Consider the following 12739-nt stretch of genomic DNA (forward strand, 5'->3'; position numbering starts at 1 on the left):
CTGCACTACCCTGATGCAACTCAATTCTAAGCAGCTCAAGTAGCAAATTTTTGGCTGTCAAAATGTCTTATTTTATGTAAGAACATTTAAATCATACCACATGACAATTAGTATATATGTAATTAAATTAGATGCATATATGTTTCTGCATTAGGTTAGAAAGCATGAATGCAGTCTCATTGTAGTTTAGTGAATCTGAAGCACAAAATAAAATTATGACAATGGAAAAGGTAAATATATTCTTATCAATTAACATCAATTACATTTTGAATAGATTTGAGGGCACAGTTCTTAATTGGGAAGAGAACATATTTCTAAAACAAACACTGCTCCCAACATGCCCCTAAACTATATTAAAGACTACACTGTATCTGAGAAATTCAGTACTATTCAGGCCTTTGTTTCTAATGAGACTGAGGGAGGGTAGACACCCTCACATGGGATACTTTAGTAATGGAGGTCAGTGGTTTGCACAAAACTGCCCTGAAGCTTTGAGCTCTGACAAGATAGTATGAAACTAGCATTTTGCAAAGATTTTTCCATACTACCAATATGGGCTGGATTCAAAATAATATCATGGAAATTAGAAGTATTACCAGTTCCTTCCTAAGAAATCTCAAACCTACTAAAATAAATCTATGAATCTATAAAATAATGTAGAACTATAAACTGTGGTAACCTAAATCAATGCAGCTAAACTCTGCAGATTAAGATTCTGTAATCCTAATTCCTTTCCAGACTGATATCTAATTAAAAATGTTTTGACTAGGACTGTTTAAGGGGAATTACTAATGAAGAAAAATTGATATAAAATCTTAATACTAAAATGTTTAGCACTGGTTGAGAAACCAACATCTTCAAAATCTAGCCCCAACCCCTTTCTAAAAGGTCTCACACATATTAATATAAAAAGAAAAAATATGTTGAAGAATTATCTGGTAATTAAGACAGTCACTGGGATTCAGGTAAGGTGGCTTCTTTTCCTAGATCGGTATCACCTTGTGAAAGAAATAAAGGCTGCTTACAGAAGTGGGGAAAAAAAAACAAACCAAACAAAACTAGTTACTTTCAGCTTGGTGCACCCTTGCAGAGTGCAGCACATGCCCAAAAAAGGCATCGCATCAGTTTGACCCAGCTCACCCAACATCTATACAGATCACAGCTTCAGCCAGGCTTTTTAGCGCTTTTGTGTAAAAGCTGATTCAATCAGCTGTTAGATAAAAGCACCAAAAAACCTCACTGAAACACATGATCTAAACAGAAGCTGGGCCAAACTGACACTTCCTCTGCAAGTAAAGTGCTGTCCTGTTGGTTTTTTTCACGTCAGTGGCCAAAGTGTTCCTTGGGCAGTTTCTCTGCCATGACACGGACACGTCTTCATAGTTTCATGGCATTCAATGATGTAGGCAGTCACTTAAGAAAGTTTATGCTTCGCTTGTGCCAGTTAGTCTATAAAGGTGCCACGCTGCTTTGCCTTCTGCCTGCCTTTAGGCTAACTACCTCTCTACTTACAAGAATGGTTGGAAACTACAACAATGGACTCCATACACGTATATAGAAAGAGTATTATAGATTTGTACATGGAGTTTCTTATCATATCTTTATTTTTATTAATGCAGCTTTAGCTTTGCTATTCAGAAAGCGTAGTAAGCTTGACAAAAGAATTTCCTGTGGAAATGAAGAAGCTTATGAAACAGTGCTATTCTTTAACAAACATTAATCTCCCTATTTCTAGTATGCCCACAGTGATATTACAGAACAAGAAATTGAAAGAAAAAAGAAAGAAAAGCAAAGGAATAAAAAGAGGAAACTGTTCATAAAAGAGCTCTATAGCCATCTTTCAGGTAGCTGTTTAGTCATAGTAGACAACCCTGTCACTATCATTATGTAGCTACTGACAATGGCGAAAAATTAGCTTGATCAGACAGAAGGGACATTTTTGGTAAGATAAAATGTTCTTCCAATTTGCACAATGATACTACACACTTTTTATGCTAAGGAACATTTTCAGCTAAAAATCAGGTAAAAAATAATCAGTCTCTCTGAAGAAGCAAAAAAAATGTTGCATGATACTCTCAGCCGGTCAGATCATTTGGATATTAGAAGGTGGAGCAGAGACAGACCTTACAGACGAACTAAATCAGAGATGCATAAGCTTTTGTGAGCCCAAGTTCCCTTCACCAGATGAGGAAGCCACATCTGAGGAAGGGAGCTCAGGCTCATGAAAGTTTATACATCTCTACCCCAGAGTTAGTTTATAAGGTATACTGTGCCTGACTTCCAGCTAACTGCCCTTCTCATTTCTGTATTACAGGGGCAACCCCCGTCATTGTCAGACTTGAGAAGAGGGAGCTAAGGGGCAGGCTGGGGTCTAGCATTTGAAAATCAGCCTCAGGCTTCAAAGCAGCGGTCCTCAACCCTCATAGCAGTGGTGCTCAAATATTTTTGGCAGGCCAGCTAGATGGGAAGCGCCTGGTCCATCTGCAGGCTGGATGCTGATCTGGAGCCCAGCAAGCAAGCTAGCTGACCAGGAATGAGGCTCTGGCCAGAAGGACCCCCAGGGACTGCAGGGCCACTTTCCTGCCCTCGTCCATTCACATTGCCGGGCAACAAGGTTGGCGGTCGCTTAAGAAAGCTTATGCTGCTTTTGTGCCAGTTAGTCTCTACAGTGCCACGCTGCTTTGCCCTCACAAGGATTCACCAGGCAGCCTCCACCAGCTCCTCGGACTCGCCCACAGGCTAGCAGGCGCTGCCCCACCTGCTCGGGGCGCACGACTCTCGCACCCACCCTGGCTGGGGCGGGTGCTATTGTGCCGATGAGCCCTTGCGGCCACCAGACCTCCAAACCGCCTTACCTTGAAGACGTACTTGACGTGGATGTAGTCAAAGCCGAGCTGCATCCGGCCCAGCAACTTCAGCGTCTTGTTCAGGTCGATCTTGCCGTGCCGGAACTCGTCCTCGATCACCGACAGAAACCACTTGCAGCCGCGTTAAGGACTCCAACTGCGCATGCGCGCCGCCTCCACGCACACGCACACCCCTCCCCTCCCCGCCCATGCGCACCAGAGCATGAGGAGCCGGAGGGACAGGGAAGGGAGAGGGAGCGTGGCGGCCATCGCGCATGCGCACCGGGGCGGGCGAACAGCGGTGCCACCGAGCGCGTGGGGCAGGGAGCGGGGCCAGCACCACGTGGGGGCGAGCGGCCAATGGCGGGGTGGGACAAGGGGGACGGGTGACGAGCAGGGGATTTGGCCTCCATAGCAGCTGCGCATTCCCTGGTGCTGGGCGCGTCCGTTCACTGCGGTGGTCTTGGCAGCTGCCGGTGCTGCATCACCTCCGCCCACCTTCCTTCCCCCACGTCGCCCCAGGCCCGCCCGGGTCTGCTGCCGAGGCCGGAGGGGGGTACCCAGCCGGGGCAGCGCTGCCTCAGTGGCGTCACAACGGGCCCCCTCCCGTCTCGGGGTCCGCCCCGCCCCCTCCGCGAAAGCGAGGCTGGCGGAGGGCCCGCCCCAGGGGGGCAGCTCTCACCAGTGCCCTTGTGGCTGCCCCAGACTGGTGGGTGCCCCCAGGTCCTCACTCCTCCTGCCCCCCACCCCCTTAACCTTCTTGACCCGCTGCCTTTGCTGGGGTCGTTTGTAGCCATCCTGGCTGCGCCTGCCCCGACGGTGTGTGGTGTGCCCTGTGCACCGCTGCCACCCCTCTCCCTGCTCTGCCGTCTGCTCCCTTGGACCTTTTAGGAGCCCTTTTTAGAAAAAGTATTGCCTGGTCCAGAGTTTCTGGTCTTTCCTCAGCACCACAGTGTCAGGATGTTTAGTCCCACCTTTCCCCTCCCCTCCAGGCTCTTTCATTCACTGGGACCTCTTGGGGTTTCTTAAAGCTAGCCCGATGAAAAGGTTCCTGGGAAGGCTTTCTATTTTGTATCCTAAGCTGTGGCAGAGCTAAGTAGATGTTTCCCACTTGCATCTATGTCTTGGTAGAGGAAGCTTTTCATTTTTGCTGCTGTCAAATACTGTGGCTCTCTGCTATGACCATTTCCCCCAGTGTCCTGGTGCTACGTAGTCTCTTTTTTTTTAGTGTGAACTTATTTGTGTGTCTAGATCAGTGGTTCTCAATCTTTTTAGGCTCAAGTCACCTCTGATAAACTGGAGGCACTCCTTGGAACATGCCAGCTCTTAGTCTTCAGTTTTCTGACTACAGAAAAATGATAGAGCCATCTTTTCTGTTGCAAAGAACTCAAAAGGACCACAGTTATGGCTCTCTATTTGAAATCTCTATGTTTATCGTGTGAGTCCCAGCAGAGTCCTAACAAACCCAGCAGAGCTAACATTGTGTGGCATCTCATCATCCTTGAAAGGATCTCAAGGCACCTGCAGGTGCTGTGGCATCCTGGTTGAGAAATGCTGCCCTAGATCTCTCAAGACAGGATTGGAATTTGCTCACAGTCTTAGAGTTGGCAAACTAATTTTAGCTGCAACATCATTAAAGGTGTAGATTGCTGTTAATTACAATTTCAATCAAGTTTTTTCAGAAAAGTTCATGCTCTTATTTCAGCTCCAGTACTACAGAAGTAAAACAATGTCCAAAGAATGTGATTTACATAAGAAAGAGAAAGTGTCAACCATTTGCAACCTACTATATCAGGCACCACCAGGTGAATTTAGTAATGTATTTGAAGATCTCCGTACTCTGGTCCAGGATGATGAGCTGATGAGGCAGGAGGTTGCCCAGGTCTGTGCCCATCACAATAAGAACAACTTCACCTCAGTTAGAATAGAAGGAAGAAATATACTGGTAACTCGCTATAATGACTTGGGAGGAAATCGCTTCTTTGACCCTCAAAACAAATTTTCTTTCAAATTTGATCACCTGAGTGAAACAGCAAGCAAATTTCAGCTTCATGGTGTTCTGCTAGATGAGACAGAGTTATGGAGAAGAGCCCTCAATAGTGCTTTAAAGGCATATGTGAGCAGTTACTTTCCTTCAGGGGACTGCAGTGTGTTTAGAAAAACTTTGAAGAATAGGCAGATATTTGTGGTTTGCATTGTAGGTCACGAGTACAAAGCCCTGGGTTTCTGGAATACCATTTGGAAATCGGAATGGACTTTTGCCCTATCTCCAGTTATTACACAGGTCACAGGAATCTATCATTTGCAAATACACTACTTTAATTATGCTAATCTTCACATGACAGTGAGTAAGACAACTGAAGAAGTCTTGCATGTTATAGACCAAGCACAGTTGGCCATGGATTTTGTGAAACTCATAGAAGCTGAAGATAACAATTTTCAGGTTGCCTTGATAGAAAACTTACAAGCCTTGTCAGAAGAAACATGGGGAAAAACTGTACGAAGACGACTACCAGTCACTAACACTGTCATGAACTGGAATAAGTTACTGACCAACCAGAACCTAGGGACCGGCATTTCTAAATGCAGAATTTGAGTAAATGTCTAGACCAAACAAAGCTAATGATTATTGTGGAGAGCAGATTTATTTCTGGTTAATTTAGGCAAATTTAGACTTCTGTCACTAGATCACCACTTTGAATTTAATCCAAGTCAGTAGTCACTAAAAGTTGTTAACATTTGAGGGGTTTGTTACCTTCTGAAGCAACTGGTATGGGCCAGTACTGGTGGTGATTTGATCTGGTGTGTAAAGTGTGAGATTTCTGTGTTCTTATCTTCAGTAGTAAGTTCACTTTACCTGGAAATAAGTTCATTTCACTCTATATTTAGCATTCATTATGGGAAAATGTATGAAGCCACTGTTCTAACAGTATTAAAGGGCAAACACCGACTGTTCAGATAGCATTGAAACATAGGACATTCAGTCTTCAAGTTATATATGTCAATGTTTTTCTATATTATAATCTTATAAACTGAGACATGAAAATGGGGGGAATACATATGGTTGTTGGCATTAATGTCAGGGCCCACCAGTGATGTGACCTACGAGCAAAAGAAGAAACTTACAGTAGCTGTCATCCTAGTGTAGCAAAATTAATGAAACAGCCATTCCCCTCTCCTAGTTTTGACAGTTGAATAAAAAGTAAATTAAAGTAAAGTAAAATTTCAGAACAGATTATAGATGCATGATATGCAAGCGAACTAGAGAATGTGCTGGTATGTAGTGCTGTTATTATAACAATAGCACACAGAAGCGGCTGTGAACATCAGGATACCACGGTGTGGCAGTATTTAGAGAGAAAATGAAAGCCGCTACCTGCCCCAAAGTGTTTATTTTAAGAACTGACATAAAAAATGGGTTAAAAACAGGACTTATAGGCAGAAGAGGAACGCAATGATATGTCTGTAAACTATAATGCAGTGCCATCCAAAGATACTTCAAGTTGAGATTTGGTACTAGAGGCTGTTTAGCTACATTATCATAGTTCCCTGCCTCGTTTGCAGAGCTAACAATTGTGGGCAGAACAGTAAGCTAACAGTTATTCTACTTTTAATGCCAGAGCTAGCTAATTTAGTATTAGCTAAAACAGTTGGGAGCTAACCTTTTGGGCAGGCATGCCAAACATTAGCCCTGCATCCTCCCTGAGTGCCACTCAAATCCCTTTCCCTTACCCAATCAACTATTCAGCTTTCCTGTGCTGTGCTTCCTGACCAAGCCGCTGCTCTGCTTTTTGCATCCTGTTCTGTGCTTCCTGCTTGATCTAATGTGCTGTTTTCTCCTCCCTGCTGTATCTGTTTCTGAGCTGCCTGTCCCTTCCCCAATCTGCTGTGTCACACAGGCTGCCCACACCCCTTATGGCAACTATGCTGCAAGGTGGCTACCCCTGAGCTAGGAAATCTTGGTGGAGATATGTCTTGTACTGTGTAAACTTACCCAATTTTTCAGATTTCATAGACACAATGTGCCTATACACGTGCAGGGAGGTGGCTCTGATGCACTATAATCGAGTCTGCTGGAGTGTGGTAATTACCGCACTCCAGCAAACTCCAGTGTCACGTGTATCAGCATCCGTGTGCTGAAACGTGGCGGCAGGTTTGCTTTAACTAAAACTCGTTTGATGAGCTTTAGTTAAAGTGTCCCTGCCACCATTTTTCAGCACAGGGATAGTGATACATATGACATTCCAGGCACTTTAATTAGACCCCCCCACTCCCAGAGCATGTGTATAAATGCCCAATATTCTGTCTATAAGAAAGTTTAACTTTTTTTCCTTATTTATTTAAAAAATGTGATGGGGTTTCTATTCTAACCATAGGCAGAGGGAAAAAATATGATTTAGGTGGGGCTGAGTGCACACACACATGCCCCCCGACCCTCCCCTAGCAAGTAAGTCTGTCATGGGGAAGAGGCATGACAGAGCAAGTTGAGGCCCCCACGAGTGGGGCAGGGGCTGGGGTGAATGGGGCTCCAGGCCATGGCAGGTCATGGGACATTTGGAGCCCAGGCAGTTCATCCAGGGGTGCAGGGGGACTCCCACTGCTAGGTGCACCCCCGGGGCAGGCATAGGGAACATGTTCTCTCTGGATCTGTGTGTGGAGCAGAGGCAGCTGCTGCTGTGGACTGGGCTCTGCACCCCACTGCTGCTGCTTTGGGAGCAGTGCAATGCCACATTTCCTGCCTGCTGGCTGCACCACCTACCCAGCAGTGGGAGGCACATGGCATCACACCATTCTGGGGGCACCAGCAGCAGGGTATAAAGCCCAGTCCAAAGTGGCAGCTGCCTGCACCCCGCACACAGATGCAGGGAACGCATGTCCCCTGTGCCTGCCCTGGGGGTGCATGCAGTGGCAGGAGCCCCCTGCACCCCTGGATGAGCTGCCTGGGCTCCGAGCATCCCACAACCTACCCCAGGGCCTCATTCACACACCCCACCCTTGTGGGGCCTCAATCTGCCCCCCCACCACGCCCCTTCCCTCCACCACGCCCCTTCCTGTCCACACATTTACCTGTAGGGAGCTGCTCCATGCACAGCCAGGCCAAGCTGAGTTCCCAGCCGCCTGCAGAATCCGGCTGCTTGTCTCTATCTGTCTGCGCGCCCCTGCAGCCACCCAGAGCCTGCATCCAGGCTACCTGCGTTTGGAGGTCTAAGCCCCATTAACCCCGGCCTTCTGCCACCTATGATTCTAACATGTCTACTTGCTTTAAATTAGATATCTTTGACAATTGCTTTTCTTGATATTTAATCATCTCTCTTAATTAAGAGTTTTAATAGAAACTGAAAGCCAATCTGAAGTATAACCCCTCAATCTACTGAAAATGTTGAAATGAGTTTAAAAAGTAATAGATTTAGCAAAATAATTGTATTAAATATGTTAGTATTGGTTTCAACAAATATCAGTTCCCCCACTCTTATATTCTTTGTCCCAGCAGTCAAACTTTACACTTGCCTTATCAAAATACATAGAGTTTGGTATTACCGAGTTTATCAAGCGATCTCAATTGCATTGTATTAGTGACCTGTTGTCATCATTATTTAGTACTTTCCTTCTGCTGTGTCATCTGCAAACTTAATCAGTAATGATTTTATGTTTTCTTCCAGGTCATTGACATTTGATAAAAATGTCAGTTAGTGTAGACCTCAGAACTAGGCCCTGCAAGACTCCACTAGAATAGCACATATTCAGTGAGAAATTCCTATTTACAATTATATGCTGAAAACTGTCAGTTAGCCAGGTTTTAATCCATTAGATGACTACTATGTTAATTTATTATTGTCCTAGTTTCTTAATGAGAATGTCATGCAGTACTTAGCCAAATGCCTTACAGGAGTCTTTTACATCAACACTGTTACCTTTATCAACTAAACTTGTAATCTCAGAAGAAAAGGTATCAAATTAGCTTGACAGGATCTATTTTCTGTAAATCCAAGTTGATTGGCATTAATTATGTTCCCCTCCTTTAATTCTTTCTTAATCAAGTCCTATGTCAGCTCTTTCATTATTTTGCCCAGAATCAATGTCAGACTGACAAGTCTTCAATTACCTGGGTCATTCCAGTTACCCTTTTTAAATATTGGCACAACATTAAGCTCTTCCTGTCTTCTGGAACTGTGAGAGGTTCACATACATTTCAGTGAAATTTTAAGCAGTCTTTATTCATAAGAGGTCATTTAACAGCAGCAGTTCAAAAGAGGTAAAAAAGCATATAGCATCTCTTAGTTCATCATCTAGCATATCTTTGGGCTATTGAAAAACTGCTCTGTGTCTGCAATGATATAATCAAATAAGTTCCTATCCAATTTTTGTCCTAATTTCTTTTTCCTTTCCCTTCTCTTTGCTCATTACTATGAATAACCTTAACTATTCACCCAAGAGGAAAGTGACACTCATTCAATTTAGAGCAGTATTACAAAAATGTACATAATAAATACACATTTTTCACCTCTTACAAAACATGAAATGGATATAAAAAGGCAAAAGTTTGCTGTCATGTTTTCAACCCCAGTGCTCAGTTGCAAAAAGTTACCAAGTTTGGTGCACACATTGTACTCGTATTACTAATTGTGTACTTACTGTTGGGTAGGGTCACTCAGATGAAAAGTGCCATTTTCTGTTACACCAACAGCACTGGATCTCAGGTTGAAACCAGTGAACTAGTTTACAATCTGCAGTATGATCAAATAAATGTCAACGTTTAATATTTAAATTAACTATTTAATGTTTATATAAATAAAGTTTGCCTGTTATGGCAGTATTACAGTAGGTTGAATAACATTTTTTTTTTTTACATTGCATCTGAATTATGTTAGGGCATTAGCTTAGCAAAATGGTTGCCACCCACCGGAGTTTCAAATATACCAGTTATAATTGAAACATATTTCAGTTTCAGCTTTTCAATTGCTGTGAAACATAATAGTTTCAGAACGGATGGGGGTACCTTTTAAAGAGGCAGAGAGCTGGGTTATGTGTTCGCGCTGGCATGTGCATACATGAATGCTAGTTATTCTTGGTGTTAGTCAACAGATAATATGGGAAGCCGAGAAAAAATATTAGCCTGTCTATGAATACTATTTTGTTTGTAAGTCTACAATGAATATGGACTCTTTCTTTTCATTAGTCAGTGCAAAATAAGAGAATGGTTTAATATTGCCTATATTGCTGTGTGTACTGATTAAAATTATACCTGGAGAGCCAGTACGCCTTTGACTTCCTAGTACCAAGCTGGGAGAAGAATAAGGCATCATGGCTTGTTAATGAGTTAGAGCAGATGAAGCAAGTAGTAGAGATCTAATTCTAGCTTCAGACAAGTGTTTTCTCTAACTAACTTCAAATGGGAGCAGGGCTAAGGTAAAAAGAAAACATGTAATAGGGAACCCCTACCCCTATTATGTATAAAGAGGACCCTGTATGTTTAAGGATGCCAGCCCAGGTTGAAGGTTATGCCTCCCCCAGGGAGTATATATAAGAGGCCCAGCTACAGAAGCCAGGCACAGAGGGAGAAAGTAACATAGAGACAGGAGCTCTGCCAGTAGAAATACTGGTCAGTTGCAGAGCCATGAGTAGGTAAGCCCAGAAGCCAAGCCAGGCTCTGGGAGACTGCAGTGTGGGTGGTCCAGATCCAAAAGACATCTGGATGGGTGAGCCTGGCCTGAGAGACTGCCATACAGGGGGCAAACACTAGTCACCGCTCTCCCCAGGTGAGCTGTAATCACTGAATAAGAAGTGGCAGGAAAGATTATAGGCTATCATCTGGTTAGGAGAGCACGCCAAGTTCTTCTGTGCCAGAAGCCAGTAGTATGTCCAAGGGCGTTCAGCCTAAGGACAGTCAGAGCAGACTAGGTACACATTTTTCTAAGTCTTAAAATATAAATCACTTAATATTAAAACATTTTTACATTGTTTAATTTACACCGTATAAGCAAGCAAGGCCAAAAAGTAGATTAATAATGTTCTTTGTGATAAAATTGGCAAAGGCTGTGCATTACTGTAGCATTCAAAGGGGTTTTTTAAATATTTTTATTGAAATTTATTAACTATCAAAGAAAGTAGGGCATGACAAATACATAAAAATCTTCCAGTCAAGCCTACCACAAATTAACCTCAGATTCTTCCGGTGTTAATTGTAGCAGCAATTGGAAAATTGTACCCACACAACATTGAAGCAAATAATGGATAGCAATAATAATGCAGACAGTTTGTGTTAAATCTTTTATGTAGTATATGGTAAAAAAACAGAACTAATATCTAAAGCATATTTACAACATATGCTCCTGTTACATTTTGTTAATAACTTAATATTATTGTCATAACACATGAAAAATGAACTGCATCCAGCATCCATTTTTGTCTAAACAGGGATGCAGATATTTCAGTGCTGAATCCTTATGCATAACTGGAAATTGCTATTCCTTTTTGAATAGATAGAGAAATTTTGGTAACATAACTAATTTTTGCTTAATATATTTCTTGTGTTTCTAACCAAGTGGACTAATGCCTTTGCTGTAAATGTTATTTTACTTATAATCTTTGACCCAGAAACTTATTATTCTTGTTTACATGGTGATGATCAGTTTTGTTGGGGTTTTTTTCTTTCTTCTGAAAATCTGTTGCTAGAGACTAAATAGAATGGACAGAATGTTTTAAGATACAGATTTCAGTATGTATGTATCACACATACATAAGAGCCTATATTAGTCATGCCCCAGACCTGCAACCATCTGGGATCCTTGCTTTCACTCCTGAGAGGAATGGAAACCAAATAACTGGCATGATATTGAAAAAGCAGTGTAATAAATGGGAACAAAAATAGTGGGGAATCTACCAACAGGGGAAGGTGGAAGGAATATGGCAGTAAGAGGCAAAATGATAATTGAGGAAGAAAGAGGTAGTTTATACAGGGAAGAGGATGTTCCAAAGGTTAGGGCACTAACTCGAGACTTTTGAGATCTGGGTTGAAGCCTCCAGTCTCCCACAGGCTTCCTGTGTAACCTTAAGCATGTCGCAAAGGCCAGATTCAGAAAGGCATTTAAGTTCCTAACTTCAGTGAAATCAACAAGAATTAGGCATTTAAATACCTTTGGATTTGGGCCTGGGTGTCTCTATCCCTCTATTCCTCATGTAAAATGGGTATAAAAGAACCAAAGTATTTCACACAGTGGTCTTATGGAAAAAAATTAAATAAAATTCTGAGGTGCTCATGTAATATAGAAATGGGGGCCATACAAGTATTTCAAACAGATATAGAGCAATTAGCTGGAAGCAGAGGCCCCTTATAGCATATCCTTATCCCCTGACTCCAGCTAAAGCTCAGTATATGGTCAATAAAAAAAAGTATTCAGCTGCAGGAGCTAAAATGAGAAAATATCTGTGTACATTATAATTTAAGGCTGCTAAATCTGATGGAATTCATGATCTGATGCCCTATCTCAGGCTAGTTAGGGGAAGAAGGCTTACCGACTGTAATAACTGAGCTGGTCCTGGTCTCTGGACAAAAGAAAACCTGTTGTTTCGATCCAGCTGCTGAATCTCATATGCTTCTACATGCTCTTAGTCTTCATAGTTTCATAGTTTCTAGGGTTGGAAGGGACCTGAGTAGATCATCTAGTCCGACGCCCTCCCATGGCAGGAAATAGTACTGGGGTCAAATGACCCCAGCAAGGTGTTCATCTAACCTCCTCTTAAAACCCCCCAGGGTAGGAGCCTGCACCATTTCTCTTGGAAGTTGGTTCCAGATCCTAGCCGCCCTGACCGTGAAGTAGCGCCTCCTGATTTCTAGCCTAAACCTACCCTCTGCCAGCTTGTGACCGTTATTCCTGGTCACTCCTGGCAGTGCT

The 12739-nt window shown here is 43.0% G+C and overlaps 2 protein-coding genes across 2 annotated transcripts in view; one reads left to right on the forward strand and one right to left on the reverse strand.

Moving 5' to 3' along the window:
• The window catches only part of PLCZ1 (phospholipase C zeta 1), a gene marked incomplete at its 5' end in the record, with an annotated part of 137121 nt that extends 134137 nt beyond the window's left edge, over nt 1-2984 (reverse strand). Inside the window, one exon of the mRNA XM_019515838.1 lies at nt 2856-2984. Within this exon, the coding sequence (XP_019371383.1) occupies nt 2856-2984 (129 nt within the window). The remainder of the gene's footprint in view (nt 1-2855) is intronic.
• A 731-nt stretch (nt 2985-3715) lies between these two features.
• Nucleotides 3716-6074, forward strand: CAPZA3 (capping actin protein of muscle Z-line alpha subunit 3). The gene is made up of 2 exons (XM_019515609.1): nt 3716-3755; nt 4552-6074. Exon 2 carries the CDS (start codon nt 4576-4578, stop codon nt 5440-5442), a length of 867 nt encoding a protein of 288 aa, XP_019371154.1. The 5' UTR covers nt 3716-3755; nt 4552-4575; the 3' UTR covers nt 5443-6074.
• The last annotated feature ends 6665 nt before the right edge of the window (nt 6075-12739 follow it).

Source organism: Gavialis gangeticus, unplaced genomic scaffold, assembly GCF_001723915.1.
Source record: "Gavialis gangeticus isolate Ggan-Ray unplaced genomic scaffold, GavGan_comp1, whole genome shotgun sequence".
Classification (NCBI taxonomy): Eukaryota; Metazoa; Chordata; order Crocodylia; family Gavialidae; genus Gavialis; species Gavialis gangeticus.